The following is a 24,848-nucleotide window of genomic DNA, read 5'->3' as shown; positions in this document are numbered from 1 at the left end:
CTGGCTGACTACTGGGGACCATGCAATATAGATGAATACATGGTGACTGTCAAAAGGTTGTAAGATGGAATTGGGCAGCAGCTTTATGAGTCACAACCCTTCCTTCCCCCAAATCGGCGCATTCTTCTTCCCGTTGCAGTGCTACCTGCAACTTCCTTTCATTTGTGATTTATGGTAGACATTGCAACCCAGTCTGGAAATTTCTGTAGATTCTCTCATATGTAAACTAGTGATTGCCATGGGAACTACAGAAGTCAAGCCAGTAAGAACATAAAGGGTGAGTTATCTTACCATCACTATTGTGTACCAATTATTCTGTATATAAGCAGAAGTTATGGAAATTGTGAAGGATGTCCTATTTTCAAGGAACATATGAATACCCCATCTTTTCCCAATAAGCAGCAGTTACAAGCAAAGCTAGAAGGAACACAATGCTTCTGTTCTGCCATATGGATATTAATGGTACTGAAAATCGATATCCAGATGGAATCTCCAAAAGAATGGCCTAAGATTTCTACCATGTTATAGAGAAAAAAATGACCAGCTACTGGGATTCATTAAAATCATAGAATAACAGCACATATGCCTAAATTTAAGCTTAAATCCAGTTTTCCACTGCCTTATTTTAGATTTCGTTACTAAATTGCTCATTATGTGTCCTTTAACATGGATCTTTTAAGAATTGCAGCTGGTGTTCAGAAGTCACCACTTCCTTCTACAATGAATTATCCACAACCAGTAGATAGATAATCTACAATTATCTGTAGCCAGAGTTACAGCACAACTGTTTCTATCGCTTACCTGAAAACATAATCCTATGTAATTGTTATAATTAAAAAAACATAAATTGTAAAAGCAATGTTTTTCCCACCCCACCCTCAGCCCCCAATACATTAGGAGCAACACAAAATATTTCCAGAGATTGATACATGGTACAAGGGAAAAAAACATAGCTATTCTTGCAAACTTCTCTGTTCAAAAACATAGCACAAGCACTATTACTCTTGCACAAGTAGTTTTAATCTAGGCTTTTTAATTCGATTTGATTGGGTATTGTGTTCTAACTTTTGTTTGCCACTTAGTGCTCCATTGGTAGATGGGCGGCTCTATAAATTGGTTAAATAAACAGCAAACAATGTTAGTTAGAACAAAGCTTTGCTTGGTTATCAGAAATCTATGGCCCCTGCTCCTCATCTCTAAGCTAGATAACTCCATTTATCTTGCAGTACTATCTTGCCCACTATCACAGCTCCCTCCTCTTTCCCTCCTGAGAACAGGGTGGGCTAAATACCCAATTAGCACTCCTACTTCTGAATGAACATAATGACCCTGGCAGGAGGACCCCTTCAAGAATTTGGCCTTCCCATCTCATTTCCATCTCAATTGCAGAACTTTTCATCACCATGACTAACCCTTTCCCTGCAGAGTTCATCAGAGCCAGGTCACTTGCAAAGGTCTCACGGCTTGTCTCATGCAAAAAAATAAGCTTGGCTCCGAGGAAACAAATGGGAGGCTCAGGAAACGTTGCCACAGAAGGATGGGGAGAAACCATATGGCAGTTTCACTATACCAGACCAGAAATTGCTTTGTTGGAAATGCAAAGAGGAAGAGGAAGCAAACAGTATAGATGTGTTTTACTTTACTGACAGAGAGGAAACGTACAGCCTGCGTCAGTCAGGACTGATGGAGAAAGCAGCCACGTACAACAGTTATCCATACAAATTTGCTCTATGCTATATTATGTGTTACGTTTCAGGAGAGGAGAAACATGCTGATGGAGCTTGCGTCTGATGTGTTCTTCATTCCACAGGGTACTAGAAGACTATGGAAGCACAAGCCCCTTTCTGGGCCTCTTTCACACAGTTGGAAGTGCCTTCCTGGGCCTAAAGAAGCATGTTCTTCATTAGTTTAAAGAATGATTTCCAATTGAAAGAAAAAAAGGTTCAATTATAACAACCAAAGAAGAAAATATGTACCACTAACCCTGCTGGCTGCATTAGTATTGGCATAATGAGAAACCTCTAAAGGCAGCATGACTAGAAAGATATATACATTCTTAGTTGAAAAAAGTACATTGTTTGATTACTAGAAACATAATTTCTATGTGTCTGTGTGTATACACACACACACACACACACACCAATATTTTAATGGTAGGAATACATATTGAGAAAGCAGCCAAAGCAGTTTCTGGATTTTACCAGAGAATGAAGGGATTAAATTCAAAGGTTGGGTTGACATTTATCTATGACGATTGACAAGTATCATTAATTGTAGCTAGGCCAGCAGAACCCTATATAATGTACTGGCAAAAGTAAACAATGAACGAGACAAGAGAAATACAACTTGGCTATAGAACATACATGATAAAATAACAGCTAACCGTAGTAGCAAAAGTAGCAGCACAACGCGAAGAAATGTTTTAAAATACCTTTCATGAAAGTCAACTAATTTTATAAGGCTGCAGCATAAATTTAAAGTAAATTTAAGGGAAAGATTTTGAAAGGGACAATACTGTGCTGTCTCCACTCGTTTTTCCTTCTGTTGTGCAAAGTAGCAGGAGAAAGAAGAATACATTGCCTTGGATATAATGTATTCTTATACATTATAAGGGTAGGATAGTTTTGAATCTGGAATCAACTACCCTCATAGGTAATCTAGGGGAATGGCTTCTATTAGCATATTATTTTTAAAAAATCCCTTGCCTTACCTTTCATAGAACTACTTCACTGGCTATTCAAATCAAACCACATTGTTCTATCTTTTTACTATTTTTATTGCTCTACAGCATATAGTCAATCTGCTGCATATAATTCCCGTTTTTCTTTTTTAAATAGTTGCAGATATTAAATATAAGCTCTTGAGAATATCACTATGCTGTAGAAATAGAAAGGCTGAGAAATAATTTCCTTCCTGAACTGTGCCTGAAAGGGCCAGGGCTTCCACCCCAGATTCCATTATGGAAATATAGAAGAAACAAGGTAAAGACACACCTATTTATTTCTTGGTCCAAAAGGTTGTTTGTCCCTGAAAGCCATTTCATTTCTTCATATGGAACTTATTGTCAATTATCAGTTCATGATCTTTCTGTGAGTTTGTTTTTAACTCCACTTCCCAGACCTGTCAGTGGAGAGAAGTTGGCCCCACTAATATTAAGAATTTCTGGGCTACACAGTTGGTTGGTTGGTTGGTTGGTTGGTTGGTTGGTTGGTTGGTTGGTAGGGAAGGAAGGAAGGAAGGAAGGAAGGAAGGAAGGAAGGAAGGAAGGAAGGAAGGAAGGAAGGAAGGAAGGAAGGACTGATGAAAATACTACTTAATTGGGTAATGAAATGACAGCAAGTAAATAATGAACCTCAGAAAGCACCAAAAAAAAGAGAAAGGCAGTTTGGCATAGGATTAAGTTACTAGCCTAGAAACCAGGAGAATGCATTCTAGCCCTCCCCCGAGCATGAAATACAGCTGGATAGCTTTGGGCCAGTCATTTTCTGTTAACCCAACTCACCTCATAGGGAGAATTCTGGATAAGAGTATTAGGCTTGTTTGCGGCCTATGGATGGATGGGTGGATAGAGAGACATCATCAACAACAACAGCAATAATAATGATAATGATGATTGATGATGGTGATGACGATGATGAAATATATATGTAGATTCTATGTAAGGTTTTTTTGGCAACACAAGAAGGTTCATACCTTAGGCTTAAAATGTTTATTAAAAGCACACAAAAACAAAGGAAAAGAATCTGAAGATTGAGAAAGATACCTCCTTATTGAACATTCCTTATGTTCAAGGAAGAAACATCTGTCTTATTAAATAATGCTTTAAGCAAGATTTTAGATGCCCGAGATCACTATCCTAAACTGGAATCGATAGACCACTTTAAAATCTCTGTCTGGTTAAGGCAGCTCATATGTACATTAAGTCCTTCTTCCAGCCTTTCTCGAATCTCTGGATAGACATTACAGAACAAACAGAATTGCCAAATGTTTTTTTTAAAAAACAAAAGCCTCCATTGGCCAATTTGAAGCTCCTATCCCCCCCCCCACCTTCAACCCCCCATTTCTCTCACAATCCAATGGTTAATGAGAGATCTGTAATTGTTTCATGAAACAATGAAACTTCCTGTTTGGAGGAAGACCATTCAACAAAGACCAATGCTGACAAAGAGGACACACGTTCTCTTTTTCCAGACAGTGGCTAAGGAAAGGATATTCAGCCTTGTTATGGCCAGGCTAAACTCTGCTCATAACTCCCACCCCCTGTTTTCTCAGCTTAACCCCAACCTCCACCTTTATTAAAAGGGCCTGCACTTAAAATGCTCCCAAGGGCTGGGAGAGATGCATTCACTTGGCAACGCATGGCTACCTTGTCATGCCATTAATGTTATTGCTATTGAATGGAGAAATGAGTAAGAGATATAGAGGCAAAGCAGAACACATGGGGCTGAAACATGCAGGAAACCCTCTGCAGAAGCTACCTGCATTTTAAGAGTGGAGAAAAGAGATGGAGAAGGAAATTGGGAAGGGAAGGGGGGAAACCAGATAAATAAAATTCCAATTACCCACCCTAAAACACCACCCCTAGAGAAAGAGAACAAAAGCCCCTATGCAACACAAGACAGCTGGCTTAGCAATCTCCTTGTTCTATGGATGAGTCTAGTTCTCCTTTGCTGGCTACTGAGACTAAGCCCTGGAGCAATGGGGAGAGGCTGCCGCCACATGACAAGCATATGACATGCCAAACTGAGAAAAGGGTAGATCAGTATCCAGCATCCTCAAGTCATAAACTCTGCAGCCAAGTAGGAAGGGGCCAAATAAACCAATTCTAAACAATTTGTCTGGGATGAAAAAGAAAGAGCTTATATCCAGTGAGGAAGTATCCAGACAGAACTATCTCCTGTAAATATTACAAAAAGAGGAGGTAATCTTTCTTAATATTCTAGGGCTGCCACTATCTGTAAAGGGAAAATGGTTGGGATTTTAACTAATATGCAGACATTTTAACAGGTAGTCCTCATTTTACAACAGCATTCGGGACTGGAATTTCCAACGCTAAGCAATGTGATCGTGTGACCGACTATGAAAATATTACAGATAGTTCCTCACTTTATGACAGGCATTGGGACTGGAATTTCCATTGCTAAACAATGTGGTGATAAAGCGCCACATCATGGGATTACACTGGCTAATGACAGAAAGTCCTGATCACAGGATGATGCAACGTTGTGACTGGCACAATCACATCATTGTGGTGATTCTGCAACTGATGTACATATGAGGACTGGTCCTAGCTACTCTCATTCAGTACCATCTTAAGTTTGAATGGTCGCTGAACGAGTGGTCATTAAACAGTAACCCTCTCTAGTTTCTCCTGAAAAATTCCAACCCTTTTGAAAGCATCCTGAGAATATGAGGTAGTATTTTATACGATACCTAGAAATTCCTCTGGATAGTACTGATGTTTCAGAATCTTAGTGATGCCTGCTTGCCATATTTAAAGGTTGCAGGTTTTCTTTTTTTAAAAAAATGAGCACATTATAATAGTTTCTACTAAACATTCAAAATTAGAAAGAGATTTTCCAGTGGAAAATGAACCAAACTTTGACCCAACCTTCAATATTCTACCCAAAGTCCCTATTTTTTATATTTATTTCCCCAAGTCTTCAAGATACATTCAACATTCAATGAATAAATTGCATGAATATGTATCAACAGACTCATTTTTTTTCCTGGCTGCAGAATTTAGACCTTCTCATAGCAGAATCCATTTCTCTTCCCTTAAGCGATCATTACTTTATATGTATGTATACAGGTTAAGAGCAGCATGTATCCACATCACAGGCACACTTGTCAGTTATGTCAACAGGGGCACAAGCAGTAAATAGGATTACAGACAAGAGCAAAGACTTTAAAGTGTCACAAGCTCACTGTGACTGATTGAGAGGCATCACAGAGGTTGGAAAGAATGGGCAGCGAGAGTGGGAGTGACAGAAACCAAGGTCGAAAAGGCTTTGGAGAGCTTGCAAATAAAGAGACTTTTTTAGGGATTTGAAATAGCTGAGCCCAAGAACAAACAGATAAAGGCAATATTAACTGTCCTCCTGGGCACCAAAGGTCTGCTTCAATGCTGCATGAAAATGACACATGTCTTTTCTTTTTTCCTGTTAATTGCTGAAGATCAAAACTGATGTCCAAAGTACTGCCAACTTCCACATTTAGGGAACAAAAACGTTTAATTTGCCATGCAAAATTTCACAAAGTACTTCAAAGTATAGCCACATGAAAAACTAAGGCTTTACAAGCCCAACATTATCTCAGATGATTAACCAAAGAAGCCACTTTGCAGATGGGAAATCCTTCAACTCTTTTGAAGCATTAAAAGATAATGCCAGTTTGATAAAGTGGTTAAGGCACCGGACTAGAAAATAAGGAGATTGTGAGTTCTAGTCCTTCCTTAGTCTTGAAAGCCACGACTTTGGGCCAGTCACTCTCTCTCAGCCAAAATCATCTCAAGGATTGTTGTTGTGGGAACAATGGAAGGAACAAGATATGCTGTACATTTTCGCCACCTTGAGTTATTTGTAAACATAATAAAAGCAGGATAGAAATAAATAAAGACTGGATAAAATCAGCAGCTAGAAATAGCCTACAACTCTTCCCACAGATGCACTAACAAAACTATTCCCCAACACTCTGTTAGGTGGAAAACAAATAGGGCACCTGGTGGTTAACTGAAAACACAATGACCAAATTCTGTCCAGGAGAAAAAATCCCAGAGGGTGTTGTCCTGAAAAATATTTTGGATTTCCTCTGAAAAGGCAAGCATTGATTCCATTTGAAAATCAGAAGGAAAAGGGTCTGTGCAATCTCTTGATGTTTAAAAGATCCTAGTTTCTCCAATTTCAACATCACTTACTATCTAGTTTGTATCTAATTTATCATGGAGACCTAGTCTGGGATTACCTTGGGACTACTGAAGTTATCTTGAGATACATCTTTGTAGCAGATTGCGCTTTTTCATTTTGATGCAACTGTTCCAACTTACTTAACACACACACACACACACACACACACACCCCACACACAACTTTGATTGATCGTATTTCCCCTTCTGACATGCCCCAGCTTTTGCCCACTACCCACTTTATGCCCTGGTGCCAGAAGATGCTCATGGAAAGCATAACATACTGTACACACTTCTTTACTGTTTTTAAAAAGTGAAGTGTGAAAAAATATACAACAGCAACAATATGATAATAGGGAAATATGTGGGTGTAGATTAACGCTAGGCCACAGTCCATCCCAAATGGTGAAGAAAATGTTGTTAATTCTTAGACTCTTATCAGCAGGAGTGATGAAAGAGAAACCAAGCATAATAAGGGCAGAGTAACTCACTTAACGCTGGACAGCTGTTTATTTTACTGTTGCTGTTATTATTATTGTTAGTACAGAAGAGGAGCCAGCAAAAACAAGAATGAGGCCAGATCCACTGTGACCTTCCTGGGAGAGAACAAACACGTTAAAGAGGCCATGAACTCTATTGGAGGATACAGATTCTAGAAACCTCCCTAAATGTCCCTGCAGGAGTCGCTTGTTTGTGAAATGCAAACTGAGTTAAAGGAATTACAGTAGAGATAAAAGTAGGGAGAAAAAATATCATTTCTGCCTGGAACCCTCTCCTGGAATTTGATATTAATGTCCTATCAAAGAATTACAAATGAATGTGAGCCAAGTATGCTAATTCTATATTTATATTTATATTTATTTTTGACCCCTTAAAATTATAAATAAACTTCTGTGCAATCTTCTATGAATAAATGTCCTTAGGGTAATGATGGAACAAAAAATGAATATACCAGCTGTGTTTTCTAAATTATATGTCCATCCATTTCAAACACCAGTTCCACCTTCACTTCTTCCCCTTCCCTCTTTGAGAGGGAACCTTGATACTCCACCTGAACAAACATACAAAACTCATTACTCAAAGTCTATCCACAATCTCTCCCTCTCTTCCCAGCCCAAAATACAGATAATGGGTTACAGTCCTTATTCTCTCCCACACCCTAGACTTAAATGTAAGGGAACTAAAAGCTTTTTCCCAACTTAATAAAAATGCAATTGCATCAAGCTGTGCAGCGCATTCTGGTCTCCCTTTAAAAGGTATCTTTTAAAAGAGAGCATTGTAACCAATATCTAAGGGACTGCCACAAAGAAGAGGGAGTCAAGCTATTCTTCAAAGCACCTGAGGGTAGGACAAGAAGCAATGGGTGGAAACTAATCAAGGAGAGAAGCAACCTAGAACTAAGGAGAAAATTCCTTAACATTGTTTTCAACTTTCCAATAAAAATATTTTCCTGTAAGTATCGAAACATTGGGGTTGGAGGTATAACTGCAAAGTCACATCTCAAAAATAGGCTAAATTTCTTTCCTCTCCCCTCCTCCATATGAAAATGATTTATATACCTATGTGTACTATAGATAGTAAGATTAATATGCTAATCACTTACTTGCATAGGAAAATTTTCCAATGCACTTTTTTCTGAAAACTCATGTTTCTGCTTTAAGCATTATTTCTTTTCTTTTCCATACCACAAATGTGCTTGATACCACAAGGTGATTGTTTCTTGCTTTGTCCTGGGCAAATAATTTTCCTAAAACACTGGGTGGGAACTTATAAACTATAAGAAACTGGGTTCTCTTATAAAAGTCCTATATCTGTCTCCAAAGTTGGTATTGTAATATCTGACAATTCTTTTGCAAAATGTTTCTATGCATCCTATGAGTCATGTTCCTAATCAACCAAAAAATAAACCATGGCTACCTTTTCTAGTTTTTCTATCCAGAAATATCCTGCATCCTACATTCTATATTTAATTTTAATCAAAAGAAATTGAGTGATTAATGGTTATTTGGGAATGTGAGGAGGAAGAGAATGGGTGTGGTCCCTTTGGCATGATTAGGTCTGTAACAGTTCGATTAAGAGCCAGTATTCCTACATCACCCCATTTCATCACTCATCCGGCTAATTTTAACATTCTTCACAGGGTGGATTTGATTTAAATCATGATTTAAATCACTAGTAAAAAGGCTTGATTTAAATTAACTTGATTTAAATCATAATTTTTAAAGGACAACTGTCATCTCTGTCCTGCAGCAGCTCCTCCTCTGACCCGCTGTTGACTCTCCAACAGTCCCAATATTGCAGAATATGCAGCCTCATTGTACGTAACTAAGTTCCATTTCATGCTAAGTTAAATTATTAATGTATTTTAAATATAAAACTATCTTCAGATACAATTTTTACTCCCAAGGCATTTTATAAAAAAATTTTTTTGATAACAATGTTAAAAAATCTTATTTTTTTAAAATCCTTTTTTTAAATTATTTTTAATCATTGATTTTTATCCACCCTGATTCTTCAAGATTTCTTAAAACTATAATTCAGTTCTTAAATAGCAATTTAAACTCAGGACATACAAAATTATATTGACCAATCCAAACTAATTCAAGGGTTAGAAATAGTAATTTGGATACATACATCCTGAAATATTAACTGTTTATTAGTATTACTTTTTCTTTTTTTTAGCATACTGTTTCTCTTTCTTTTAGTTTTAGTTATAAGCATATAGCTTTCTTTTATGAAGCTTTATCAAGTGTGTTTGTGTAAGAGAGACTAACCGTTATCAATTTTGTTTTAAACAGTTCAACAAAATGCATGTGTTAAGAAATAATTACTCATGATTTCATAACGACTGTAATTTATCATGGGTGCCTGCTAAAAAAAAAAAAACTGAGCCAGTTTTGTTTGCCAAGAATCTCAAAATAGTGCACATAAACTTCAACTCTGAATACATCACAAATGTAAACAATCTCAATGTTAATGATACGGAAGGAAACCACCTACTCTTTGGAATGTACCAAACTTTAAAAAGCAACTTACTCAACAACAAAAAATAAAAGCTCATCTTATGACTCTAAAACTTCAGCTTGAAGAACAAAACTATTCTTTGTATTATCTGAAAATAAATAAAGCTTCTATCCTCTGTTAAATGAGAAACTAATCCTGGAAGTTGGGAGAATAACTGAAGACCTTTGCCAAATATGTGCACATCATTGTTTTTAACACTAGAAAAGTGACTCAGATGGTCATTTTAAAATAATCCAATTGCAGAAACAATGTGACTGAAAAAAGGGGCAGGCAATGCAGACTAGATGGATAATACTCACACAATGATATACAGGAAAACATGCAAGAAATGTCAGACTATTCGTAACTTTCCAAAATTACTAAAAAAATATGCCCTCAAGCAGAAGTCTTATGTAATAGCTGCGTCAGGGAAGCAAGAGAAGGCTCATAATCATTCTCATAACTTTAGTTCATAGCCCATTTTTGGTCCACTGACTAAAATACTCTATGAACACGAAGGACCAAATCTAAAGAATTACTTTTTAAAAGCTCTGGCTGAAAATTGTCTTAATTCTCTTCCCTGGAAGTGTAGAGAATGGTGGCTACCCAATAAAATTCTTGAGACAGTATATTCCGTAATTTAAAAGGTCTCCTGAAGGAAAATTTCTCTGGCATGCTTTGGCATTTCATTGTTATCCCTGGGGTAGGCAGACACTAAACCAATACTTTCAACACTGACTGTGAAATAAGAAGAAGGATCCACATGGTAAAGTGAAATGGGACAAGGAATTTGGTAAACACCAAGAGAGAGATCAGTAGAGACAGCGCTGTCTAAAAGCACCATGATATCTTTTATCCCCCGTCCTAGGAGGAGGGAGGACAAAATGAAGTATACAGATGGAAGAAGACTCATTTATTCACCATAAAGAATAAGATGCTTTACATCTTATCCAAATAACAGAGAGAAAGAATACAAGAATTACCCCCCTTGTCCTCAACTATAGATTTCAGAAGGATTTAATGATATCTTGTAATCTCTCAGGGTAAGCTCAACTTTCTAGAAAATGAGTATTTACAAACATAATGAAGATAAAACATTTTGTCATGGAAAAGTTATCAGTACTGAGTAGTTGTTTCTGCTTGACTCTATAAGAGATCTGTCAAGAAAATTCACTAATTCCTAAACTGGGAAAGTTACATTGGTAACAAAAATATTCAACTATTTCTTATATAAACTAACCATGTGTCTCCTTATAGTTTAACTCATCAGTCTGTTGATTATGTATTTTTTTTCAAATTCATTTAATGACAAATTGATTGCCAAACTACTGATTCATTACATCTCTCACATCCGAAGGAAAGATGAACCCTCAACTAATGTACTTAGCCAATGCAGTTGAAAAAGAAGCAGATACACTCAATTACCCCACTAACTAATGTATCTCCACTGTTCCCTTTGAGGCGTCTCTGGAACTAATTTGCTGTTGTGTGGCTTTTCTCATTCTCTTGCATTTACAGCAGCCTTTTCTCAAACTGGCCCCTAGACAGGAAGGACTTTGGTTGGGTTTCTGCAACAAGGTTACAGAAGGCTATTCTGAAGAGATTTTCCACTGGACTTTAATCCTAATCTCTTGACACCAAATCTTACTGTGTTGTGTTCACAGAGAACTAATCCACTAACTAAACTGACTCTAAATCAGCTTCCTACATGCCAATTTAATATTCTACCTGTCTCACATTGATGGCTCATGTTCAACTTGTTGTTAATTACCTCTCTGATTTAGTGCTTTGTGAACCCTCAAACTTTATATATTCACTTGATATATATATTTTGCCTGAAATACATTGTGCTTTTTCCTGTTGAAAGACATGTTGTTCTTTGTCTAACTGAGCTACATTAGATTGCTCTCTTGTTCTGCTTTTCTGGGTATTGGCCAGTAGTCCCAATTTTATATTATCCACAAATCTGATGAGTATTTCATCAATCCTATCATCCAGATCACTAATAGAAATGTTGAATAATGATGCCCCCCCCAAAATATCCCTTGTTACTGCTCTCCAGCTCAATGTTTCTGAGTGTGGTCAGCCAGTCAGTTGATTGAAAAGAGATTGAATATGTAAATGAAACATATATATATTTTCTATGTTTTCTGAAAGATGTAGATGTATTCTCCTTTCTTTGTGACAAAACAGAAAGATAGTAAACAGGGCATCTAGAGACAATTATTCCCGAAAGATATTCACATGACTATCTAATTACAAGGTTTAAACTTCTTCATGGAGGGCTCTTTCATATAGCGCTGTCTCCACTCCCTAATTCCTTCAAAGCATTTTGAAGTCAGCCATGTGATGCTGCACTCTTAAGGACCTCCAAAGGCTGAAAATAGGCAGGGAACATCATGAGTCAATCAGCACTCTTTCCAGCTAAATAACAAGAGAGTGCAAAAAAAAAAATCACATCATTTGATTAGAGCCTTTGCCCTTATTCCAAATTCCCTCTGCCCTTGTTCCCCATAGAAGATAGAAAAATAAATTAGTGGCATTCACTTCACAGTGTTTTCAATGTGTGCTCTGCTTGTCTGTCTGTCTGTGTGTGTGAGAGAGAGAGAGAGAGAGACAGAGACAGATAAAAAAGGGAGAGCTCACTTTTGAAAACTGAATTAAGAAAGTGTGAAGATGCCCTTTTTCCTCCATACAAATTGACTCTTGTGATTTTGCAGCCAGATTATTTTCCAACAGCTGCAACCATGATTTTAAGTTGCAACGCAGAGACTCCATGTGTGTTCAAAAGCACCAGGAGCAATAATTGAGCTTAGACACTAGAAAGCAAAGTCAGGCAAGAGTTTGAGGGAGAAAATCAAGTTCTGGGGTTTGGACAATGATGGTGAAACCAACTAAAGAGTGTGAAGATAGTTTCACTGACCAAGTATAGAGGAAGGAGTAGCAGAACCTGGGGGCAGAGTTAAAAGAGGGGCTTTTTAGCAATAAATCAATTTAATTGGACCTTCAACATGTGGACCTGGTTTTTCGCTTCTGACACCAAGTTTCCTAAAAAAGATAGTAGAAAAATAGAGTAGAAAGTAGAAATATAGGAAGTATTTGTGGCAATATTTCCACAAACAGAAAAGTGTTCCCAAACTCTAGAATGGAAAACAGAATTCAAATTGTTTCACCATGAACTGGAAAAAAATAAATCTAGCAGTACAGTAAACATAGAAACTTCATTCTAAAAGGGGAGAAAAGTTTTTTTTTTGTAACTGCCATAAGGAACATCCAAAGTCACTTCTTTAACTTTCTTTTTCCTTTTTTTAAAAAAAAATTGTACTGTGTCTAGAATATTTTCTTACCCCCCCCCACTTCCCCACTTTTCTTTGATATATTTATCTTTTAATTATATAGAAACCCATAATAAACATTATATTTTTTTAAAAAAAAATCAGGGTCCAGGGTAAATAACATGATTAGGCTAATGCCAGGTCCGCACATAGAGAGCCTCAGACTTTCTCTGTCAGGAACCCGCTCTCTGTATTTGGGAATTTCAATACCTCTGTGCATAAAAGACATCAATCTGCTTGAGAAAGAAGAAAGGATCACCTATGAGCAAATGCTTTTTGACAAAGTCCTAATTTCACAGAATTACTTGGTGATACATATTGGCCATTGAGGATACAGATGAGAGTTTGGCCTGTTGTAGCAGGACTTTTCTTACATTGCCAGAGAGGTTTTGTGCAAAACTACAGTGCCTACTGTATTTATTGTTTCTTTCAAAGAAAAAAGAACAGCAAAAATTATGGATCGGTCCAAGAAACAAATCACTTCCTTTAAAGACAAATTTAATCAAGGCATGTTTTACAGCCAATGCAATTCCATGGAGAGAAGCACTGGAGTAATCCCAAATTTTGAAAAGCAGAAAGCAAAACATTAAAAAAGAGAGAGCTTCTAACAGAGGCATTCACACTTTCACAGCACTTTCACTAAACTGATGAAAGCAGCCTCCCGACCTGGCGATGCAGGCACCCCTGTTCGAAAGGGACAGAGCCTGTGTTACACAAGCACAATGCTGCTTTTATCATTTGTCTACCCTCCCCGCCCCCAGCCCTGCAGACACCTCTGGCCTCTAAACTGGGGAAGAGCTGTATTTATGTGGATTTGCATGCACATAACAAGAGAAAGGGATGAAGCAATGGGAAAAAGTCTTAATCAAAGTCAAGGAAATAAATAGATCCTGATTATCTTTCCATGCAGACCTCTTATTCCATCACCTCTTACTATCTGCTTGAGAATGAGGGCAGGCACAAGGATATCCATTCCCCCCACCCCCTTTGACCACAATGGCAATAGAGACCTACTTTCCTCTAAGCTTTTAGAGAGTACAAACTGGGATATTTTCACTCAAAAAGCATCCACTGTTTCCCTCCCCCCCCTCCCTCCCTCCCTCCCTCCCTCTCTCTCTCTCTTTCTCTCTCTCTCCCCCTCTCTCCCTCCCTCCCTCTCCCTCTCCCTCCCTCTCTCTCTCTAGCCCAATCTGCAGAAAAGAAAGTTCAAATGCCCAGATGGGGTGCTTCCCAAAAGCCAAGTAATGAAGGGAAAGAAAAAGGAGCTATGGGACAAAACAGATGGTCCAGAAGGCAGAAATACTGTGCATATTTTTTTGTTCCAGGTCTTAAAGATACAATATCTGTTTGTCTACTGAATGGCTCCACCAGAAATCAATTGCTTTAAGGAAGATTAAAGAAATCACACTATTAGCATTGTGGCTAAAATTATTGAATTTGTCATGGAAAACTCCTATTCCAGTGTTTTAAGGAGTCCTCTTCTAAAATGTGTATTGCTTTAATGTGAATAATTCTGGGATGTTATTTATTATATTTTTCTCATATTTATTATTTTATAAGTAACATAAGGTAGCAAACATACTTAATACTGTTTTCTCTTCCTATTTTTCTCTCAACAACAAACCTGTGAGGTAGGTTGGCCTGAGAGAAAATGTCAAAGTGACCCATCTGGCTTTCAGGCCTAAGGTAGGACTAGAATTCATAGTCAACCTGTGACAATATATATCCTGAGAACTCCAAAAAGGCCAACCTCGACTTAGACATATGTAAAATATTTTTTACAATAAGCCCCTGGCTCTCTCCCGCTTCAATCACCTTAAATATTAGAGTCTAAAACAGAGGTGGGTTTCTGCCTGTTCATCCCGGATCAGGCAAACTGGTAGTGGTGGCAGCAGGAGGCTCCACCCATCCACCCGCCCGGATGCTTCTGCGCATGTGCAGAAGTGTCGCACGAGTGCATGCAAGCAAACCGTTAGTAAAATAAATTGAAACCCGCCAGTGGACTGAAATAGTGAAGAACAATAAGATAATCCATCTCAAATTAAAGATAGGAAGAGGGATATAAAAAAACAGAGAGGAAGGAAGAAGGGAAATGAAAAAAGAAACAGGATGAGGAAGGGCAGGGCAGGGGCGAGGCTACAGCTGCCACAGGTGCTGGCTGGCAGGCTATCTTCTGAGGAGCAACTGTTTCAGAGATGTCCATCGAAGGCATCAAGGCTTCCTTGGACAAAGGGACTCTCTGTTTGCATCTGGCTCCCTAGACAAATGTAAGAGGGCAGGATAATATGAAGAGAGGAGCCTCCTTATCCATGGAGGACGCAAGCTCTGAAAGAAGGGCCCTGATTATAGCACAAGGACATGAGCTCAGAATCTTCTTTAAATCCATCATCTACAGAAGGCTTGTCTTTCTCTCCATTTGGCTTCTCTTATTACACAAACTCTACACATACTTAGGCAAGAAGCAGCATTGTCTATAGCTGGCAAGAGAAGCAATGATGGGGGGGTGGGTTTCTCTGACTGGAGATGTACTATAGAGGCACCCATACATTTGTAAATACAACAGATTTCCCTGTACATCTGTGTTTTTGCAAGACAAATGAGCCGTGGCATGGCTGAGCTGTTGAAAGACCTCATTCAGGGATAAGGTGCAGCAGCTTAATGGTGAGGAAAGGGGATTTTCTTCCATATTACGATATGGGATAATATATTTCTGAAATACGTTTTTAATCTAGCCCACGCCCTGGATCTGAACTTTGGTCAGTCCTAACTGAAATTTAAGACATCTCTTTCTAAACAAGCCTTCCTTCCCATTCCTGCCCTTCCCTAACACGATCCCCCATTTGAGCTTATTAATCACTGTCCTTGTTTCACTATGAATAAACAATCCGTAATTCCATTATCCATGGATTTGAATCGGTGCACAACGCACCTAATTGTGTCAAAACTCAGCAGACTAATCTACAACTAGGACAAAAGTTGAATTCAATATTATGGAGAACATTTTCAGAATTATGATAGTCAAGGATTGGTTCAAACCAAACCATTATTTCCCAAGTGACTATTCATAACCAAAGGAAGGAAAATTGATGTTCCATGTCACAACTAAAAGAAGCCTCCTTCTTCTCCAACAACCATGGAGGAAAAAACAGCATAAGGGTTTTTTTTTAAATATTTAACGCAGGCCATTACCCTTTACCCAACTTTTTTATTCTGCATAGTGGTATTTTCAAGGAAGGGCAGATGAGCTTCCCCTTTTCCAGTTGCACAAGTAAACAACTCTGCACTGTAAAAACCTAAGCAGGGATGATATTCCCCCAGACCCCTGAAATTCCTAAATATTTCTCCATTCCCATATCCTAGGCTTCAGGGTCAGCAGTCTAATAAATGGCTGCCAGGGGAAAGTCTGAGCTAATTGTTTAGCACCTAAGGGAAGCATGCTTTAACCAAACCCCACCCACTCCTCATGCTCCTAAAATTCCTTCTCAAAGGATGTATCTGTTCCGCCTCCCTTTTTAGGATCAGAGAAGTGAAAATCAGAAGATATGAAAGGAATTTTTTCCCCCTAGCCATATACTGCCAGGCTTAGCCTCCTTGCCAAGAAGACAAAGGGAAGTGTTGGCACAAGCTTTCTTGCTTTTAAGCAAAAGGATTAACAACTCTGCCAGGAGACAGAAACAGTGTTAATGTCCCACATCACATCCCCAGCTACTGCTTGTCGCCAAACTTCCATCAATTCTCTTGGACTGCGGAGAATTCACTCATTATTCCTTTCTCTCTTTTGCTCACTCTCCCTGCAGAGTGAGTATCTCTGCTCAAAGGAAGTGGCCTCTGATTATAATAAGTCTTTTAAATTAAGTCCCTTTTAATGTACTTAAATGTTCAAACATTCTAATAGCCCACTAACTAGCACAGATATTGGATTTTAAAAGCAACAAGGAATCAATGAACCCTTATTCCAGAGAGTCACACAGGATCCCGTCTGCAATAGTTCGCAGTAGTGAGATCCCCAGGAGCTGAGCTCAGGTCAAGAGAGTCTTGTCTTTTATTTGTTAAGTCTCCTGAAACAATGACTTTGGTCTCTCCCAATGATGTTGTTGTGACCCTAGCACTGTCACAGCTGCTTCAACTTTTCTCCAGTTGCCTGGCGGTTCATTCCTATCAGTTCCTATCAGTTCTGCATCCCTGGGGGAAGGACAGGGTGGAATTTTGTTTAGAAGTAAGTACTTGTCTACTAGAAGGAGGATATGAAGGTCCAGAGTTCCCTGGGTGGATCAGGTAACTGCTGAGAGGCTATTTTCCCCATCCAGTAGGCTCATTCAGACAGCTGTTACAGAAAAACAGCTGCACTCTCAATGTCCCCCTTGAGTGCCACCCACACCACTACTTCAAGGTTGAAGCAAACGTTACTACCCACGCGACAACTACCGTAATATAAATTCATATTCAGAAGACCAATCCTACTCAGATGTGATTATAAAAAGTAATTGACTCCCTATTTACCACACTAATGGCATACACAACAGAGCTTTCTTTCCTGTATCTTTTCTTTAAGGATTTGTTTATATATTTTTTTTAGTATTACAAAATCTTTAAATACACACACACACACACACACACACACACACACACACAAACACACATTTCCCTTACCAATCAACTAATCTGGGCGTTTCAGCAGAAGCTGCCATTGCCCTTTTGCTATACATTTGCTTCATCAGCCCTTCAAGGAAGTCAATCGAATTGGCAAGGATGAAAAAGAGAAAATGTAGGAACTATATAAGGGTACGTGGAAACTATTGCACTCAGGGGAAATTTGCCAGACAAAAAACAATCATCAGCAATCACAAGGGATACATAACTGAATGCACAGCACATTGTCTCAATAGTTTCATCAATCCTCCTCCCACACTTCCTCTACAGAGTTGAACATGTACAACCCTTGCAGAGAACTATTTAAGATTTGCAATTTGAAACTCAAGTGGAAAAGCAAATGGTAGAAACAAGACACCTGCCACTTCAGACCAAGCATTGATCAGAAAAAGATGACAATCTGCTACGGTTTCTCCCATCTTCGTAGCACCAGACAAAATTACTTGCAATGTAGCATTTCTTATAGTCTAGAACAGAATAAAATAACAGAGTTGGAAGGGACCTTGAAGGTCTTCTAGTCCAACCCCCTGCTTAGGCAGGAAATCCTACACCACTTCTTTAAGAGCCGAGGTGGCGCAGTGGATAGGGTGCAGTACTGCAGGCCTCTTCAGCTGACTGCTAGCTGCAGTTCAGCGGTTCTAATCTCACCGGCTCAAGGTTGACTCAGCCTTCCATCCTTCCGAGGTGGGTAAAATGAGGACCCAGACAGTGGGGGCGATATGCTGACTCTGTAAACCGCTTAGAGAGGGCTGAAAGCCCTATGAAGCGGTATATAAGTCTAACTGCTATTGCTATTCAGACAAATGGATATCCAACATCTTCTTAAAAACGTCCAGTGTCGGAGCATTCACAATTTTTGGAGGCAAGTTGTTCCACTGGTTAATTGTTTTAATTGTCAGGACATTTCTCCTTAGTTCTAGGTTGCTTCTCTCCTTGATTAGTTGCTACCCATTGCTTCTTGTCCTGCCCACAGGTGCTTTGTCTACTTTATTCAGAGTCTACCTGACATTGTTATACTTTTTTTGGGGAGGGGGGAATTGGAGAAGAGAGGAACAAGATTAGATGCTCAAGGCTTAGAAGGAAAAAATAGCTAATTTTGAAACTAAAACATGACCTAACCATTTGCACAAAACAGTAAGAAATTTAGGTTAGTAACTGGGAAAAAATGCAAAATTGTATCTTACCTTTTTCCTCATAATTCAATATCCCTATGAACCAAAAAACCAAAGCTATTAAGGTACATAACTGAGAAGGCCTCATTTTCCTGAGCGGCTGGGAGATTTGATCTGCATAATACAATGTTTTCTTTGTATAAATAATCCACGATAGCATCACAATCCATGTACTATGTGCATTCATAGTGATACCTGAGCCATACCTCATAACTTCAGGCATGCGCCTGCTTTCCCAGCCAGCTGTAGAAAATTTAACTCATGAAGCAGCTGTGAGATCCTCTGAGTGAAATCATTCCAGGCAATAAATTCTGACAGAGCAAACCAAAATCACTGCAGGTAGCAAATGATAGGAGGCCTGGGAGAGCAGGTGTCTTGAACTGCCTCACCACCACCACACACACACACACACACACACTTAATAGCGTATTTGAGTTGGGCCTTTTGTGTAAAATGGCAAACTCTGGTTATTCCAACTCTGGAGCCGTCTTTAAGGAATGGTTCCTAATTATGACATTGGTCTGAAAGCTACATTCCGATTGATAGGTGTTTCTCTCAAACCTTATATTTCCCCCCCCACATCTGTCATTTGCCTGATAAAATTGAGGGAGATTTCTATCCCCATTTTAAGTACAGAATTGTGAACAAGAAGTTTGGTTGCAAAAAAAAATGAAGCAGCAACTTTACTTGTAGAACACGATACCTAGGTTTCTACAATATTACAGTATTATATCCTTGAGGCTTCACATCTTTTCTAGTGTTGGAACGCTACGGCTTGAAGTAAAAAGCCCCTGTTTTTGAACCCCACTCATAAACAAAACATTCATTCTCTACTTACAATAGATCTACAACATGTTGAGCACATCTCCTAAAATAACCCTCAGCTTGGCCTTGGGCCAGCCCAAGCCTTCCACATCCACTAAATGGGAAATCAGCATCTTGCTTGCTCTCAATCGGCAGCAGCAAGAAATAGATACCCATTTCCTGCCCTGAAAATCACAGTATACAGACTGATAACTGCAAGGAGTGAAAGAGACAGAGCAAATTCAGTGTACAGAATGTTCCATAGCTATGGGCACTGTGTCATAGAAAGGGGAAAGCCTTCCCTGCTGGCTGAGGAACAAAGTGGCATAGCATCCAGTTATTCCTCAGCTAATGTGTGACAGGAAGGTGACCTTGTACAAATAAATGCCTCTGTTTTTTCTTTAATAAAATGGGAATGTCCCGATGCTTCCTAGCATCATGGAATGGTGGAAAAATTAATAATTGTCCCTTTACTGTGACACTGGTGATGTCTGGATGTTAGTGATGATGGAAAATATACCTAAAAGGAGGGAGAATTCAAGAAACAATGAATAATGACTAATTCAGTGATAGAGGTGGAATATAGAAGCCTACAAAACAGCATAGCCACACTCACATACATTTTCACACAGCACTATATCAAACTTTTGACAAGAGAGTCAGGCTTCTTCATGTATCCAAAGCCGTAGCTGCTGCTTTTTTCCTTCTTAATTTTGTTCCCTACATTACACTATGCACCTCATAAATTCCTTTCCTTGGGCATAAAACTAAAAATAAATAAAAGTGTCAATGCATGTTTTCAAATGTGCATCACACAGGAAGACAAAACAAGGAAGTCAGAACTAGCTGTCAAATGTGCACGTGGCAAAACTCATGATCTTTTGCTGTGGCAATGCAAACATTGTCTCCTGCAGAATCGTTGATTCCCAGAAATGGTCACCTGCATTTACTATATGCATAATTTTGTGCAAGAATCCTGCTCTTTCCAATGATTAATTTATCCCGTCTCTGTCACGTTCCAGCGTTCACATTGCATACAAACAGAGATTCACTTTCTTTGGTGAAAAACTTTTATCTCTATCTAAGAAACTACGTAATAACCAGCACTAAATGACACTGATACAAAGGTAATCAAATCCAAGTCAGTTCTAACCAAGTTAACACCAACACCCCACCCAGCTCCACCCACAACTCCACCCAGATGATACCTGCCCACTATCCCCAATCACCATGACCCACACCCTCAGCCACACTCCCACTCAGTGTCATCATAGCCTCTTTCCTGGTTAGCCGCATCCGAGCAAAAGAATTACATCAGAGTAGGCAGTGGCACCTGAGTAGAAGAGCCACATGCAGGCTCAATTGACATCAGAGAGGCAACATTAAGGTGGCAGCGTTAGTGGCGTGTAAGCATGGCCGAGCGGGCATGGCGATGGACAGGTTCCCCCTGGATAGCAGCCTGAGGGCTGACAGTCTTCACACTCCAGGGTATACGTTTAGCTAACTCTATGCCTTTCCCTCTGCATTCATATTCATGATGAATTACGATGACTTCCACACTAGAATACACTTGTAATCTTTGAAAATTAGAAGCTTAACTGAGGGAGGGAAGGGAAAAAAAGATCAAAGGCAAGAACCAGCTCAAACTTCATCACATTCCTTAATTCAGAACTCATACCAGCATGTCTCAGCCTTTTAAAAGCCCCCTGCTAGGTTGGGTGTTTCATGCAGAGCCCTGCCAGAGCCCTAAATACAATTCTGCCAATCCTTCCTGGTTGAAGATGCAGTTAATACCGGCTGTGTTTACATGGGGAATATCCAGCTGTAATTATAGGAATGATGTTATGATAACAGGAAATCCATGTTCTGTGGAGATACTGGGGAAACAGCATACAGTTGTTTGCTAATTATGAACAACAAGAAGCCTTTGTGTAGCTGTGGAAGGATGAGCTCCCTCTGCTTCGTGGACTTTGGCCCACAGATGGTTTAAATCATGTACATCAGAGTATTCTTAGCCTGTTTGTGCACAGTTATCAAAGTTCCTGGGTTCCTGCTGACACAGCAGAGTCATCGTCCTCAGGGAAATGTGTCTGCCTGGTGTAACAGAGCCAAATGCATGCAACAACACTGCAGATTATGATTTTTCTTTACCAAAAAGAAAAGAAAAAGCAGCACAGCAACTTAACGGAAAAGGCCATCAGAGAAGAAATGATGTTTAGTGAGATTTCTATGGCAGTCCAAATACCTAAATCTGAAGGAAGGTTGCTTGCTTTTCAGTATGTGACCTTAGTAACTCACCAACTGAATCTCTTCTTTGCTATTTATCTTCAGACTCTTACTGAATCAATTTTATGAGATGGAAAGAACCTAGTTCACAAAAAACACAAACTGTAGAGGGAGGGAAGGCTTCTACCACCGCGTTTCCCCCAAAATAAGACAGGGCCTTATTTTCTTTTGACCCCCGAAATAAGCCCTTGGCCTTATTTTATAGCGTAGCCACCTCATGGCTGCTGCTGTGTTGCAATATTTTTGGGGAAGGCTTATTTTAGCACATTGGGCTTATTATCCAGGGAGGTCTTATTTTCGGGAAAAAAGGGTATGTAGAATCAGATTGCACATTAAAATACAGCCTTCTTAAGAGGGTACCTACAAATAAAGGAAGTAAAAATACTCCAGATGAAGGTCCTCAGAAAACGAGTTTCGAGAGTCATAAAGAAGTACGCATGTGGATATTATGTCACTCTTTTTAACAATGTGAGACTGAGGCACAGGGATTTTTTCCCCATTTTATGGACCAATAGGACTCTACTAAACAACGTAACAAGACCTCCAAGAGTCTTACCTTTTTTATCCTGCCGCTTCGTGTACCAGCAAAAACAACTGTGTGTCCATGGTAGTCATAAGCAGCCACTGATGTCATGCCATCTTCCTTGTCCACAAAGAGCGGCACACCTTCAATTGTGACAGTTCCACCCAATGGTTGGTTAAAATCTTGTCCGCAGAAATTATCATCTATTTGCAAGGGCTGTAGAAAAATATAGGAATAGAAAAATAGAAAGAGATTAGTTGTCTGAGGCTGTTTCAGCTCCCTAGGTAGTAAAATTATTCCATGACAAAAGGATCTCAAATCTTCAGGTTTATCACCAATAGGGAAATTGGTGATGATAATAACAGTAATTTTTTATCAGTTGAAAAGCATAAGCAAAAAGTTTCCAATGGCTAAGAGAAAACATCTTTCCTCTTCAAGGCTCCCTATCTGTGTGCAGTTAATTTTCACCATGCACCAAGCAAGCAACACAACTTATTATTATTAAATTTATTTTCATTAAAATGATTTGAAATTAATCAGAATAAAAATATGCACATTTAAAATAAAGTTAGGTAGAGGGAAAAGCCAGAGAGAGAAAAGAGAGAGAGATTTCTACCAGCATAAAAAAGGCATGCCTACTGAACAAAAAGTCTTAAGGGTAGATTTTCAATGGCTGATTTTAAGGCCTGGGAAAGTTCACCCAAGTTCATTTTGTAATTATATGGTATTATCCATAGTTTAAAATGGGCCTGGGAACACATGGAAACCTGTACAAAAGATACAGGATTAGTGTTATCTTCTCTAAAAACTTTACCCCTACAATAACTGGGTAGCTGAATTCTGTACTAGCTGAAGTTTCCAGTGTCTCCTTAAAGACAGCTTCATTTGCAACATATTATGATATTCTGGTCTGGATAGAATCAGAGGGATGCAACTGATGAAAAGCTGCATTCCTGTAGTTGGTGTGATCAGCAAATTTCAAGGTTGCATTGAGCTGGGTAGAAACCCCAAGTTGCACATATGATCCCTAAGACTATAGTTTTCAACACTTTATTACTTTCCCATCCTCACGCTCGCCTTCTAGGAGAACTAGTTTGCCCCCATCTGAATTAAACCTCGGTTTGTTTGCCCTCATTCATCTTCAAATTCGGGATTTTTATAATTTCCTTGCAATTAGTTATAGAAAACAAAAGCTGAACGCTGTTGTCCTATCACCTCTACAATGATAGTTAAAGCAGTCCTGGCTTCATTTACTGGCAGATATTATTGCACTACAGAAGTTAAAAAGCATGGGATCGAAATATAACTCTGAGCTCCATCATGTGACAACAAACATGGCCCAGGACTGGAATAATGAAATGTAAGAGGCCATAAAAAGGAATCTCATGCATTATAATACCATGAATCCAAATTCTACCCCAACAAGACAACTCAGTATGTGAGAATTGATGGTATCAAAGATTAATGAGAGGTCAAAACGAACAAATAGTTTGCATTTCCCAATGTATCCTATGGAATAAATCATTCACAAGGATAAAACCCATTTATTCTAATCCTACTTATCTGTTTTAAACATTTGTGTAGCTGCTCATCTTAAAACCAACCTCTGGGAGGCTTACAACCCAGGAAAACAAGATGTACAATCATAAAAGCAAAAATGAACAGTAAAACCAAAAAAAACACAAAAGAAACTGGTGCCGCAATAAAATTTCCCACAACTTCTTTATCTAGCTCTGACCTCACCCTATTCCATTGCTTGGGGGAAGAGCCAGATTTTAAGTGCTCTTCAAAAAGTTTAAAAGGTGGAGGTCAGATATCAAAGGAGAAGATGGTTCCATAGGACAGGGGCTGCAACATTCAGTAATAAATAATAGTACTAAAATCAATGTAATATTTATATGTTGGATTTTTATCCCCCAGTTCCTTCAGGATCCTAAAGAGACATATACGGCTCCCACTCTTCTCATTTTTCCCCACAACAATCCTGTAAAGGAAGATACAGCTGAAAGTTACTGGACAAAGAACATACAGTGAAATTCTGTGGCCAAAAGTGGGTCTTAAATTTGGATGTCTTTAGTAGTAGTCGAACTCCAACACTACATCACATTGATTCTCCCGTTTCTAGTTCCTTTCAGAAGGAATAAAGGATAATGAGTTTCAAAAGTCACTGA

The 24,848-nt window shown here is 38.9% G+C and overlaps 1 protein-coding gene across 3 annotated transcripts in view; it reads right to left on the bottom strand.

Annotated features, from left to right (window-relative positions):
- Nucleotides 1–24,848, bottom strand: part of PLXNA1 (plexin A1) — a 385,871-nt gene that overhangs the window by 266,732 nt on the left and 94,291 nt on the right. For all 3 annotated transcript variants that reach the window (XM_032209248.1, XM_032209249.1, XM_032209250.1), the window contains exon 3: nucleotides 22,711–22,893. In XM_032209248.1, coding sequence (XP_032065139.1) covers nucleotides 22,711–22,893 — 183 coding nt within the window. The remainder of the gene's footprint in view (nucleotides 1–22,710; nucleotides 22,894–24,848) is intronic.

This window comes from Thamnophis elegans, chromosome 2, assembly GCF_009769535.1.
Source record: "Thamnophis elegans isolate rThaEle1 chromosome 2, rThaEle1.pri, whole genome shotgun sequence".
Classification (NCBI taxonomy): Eukaryota; Metazoa; Chordata; class Lepidosauria; order Squamata; family Colubridae; genus Thamnophis; species Thamnophis elegans.
This window is presented reverse-complemented; position numbering and strand designations above follow the sequence as displayed.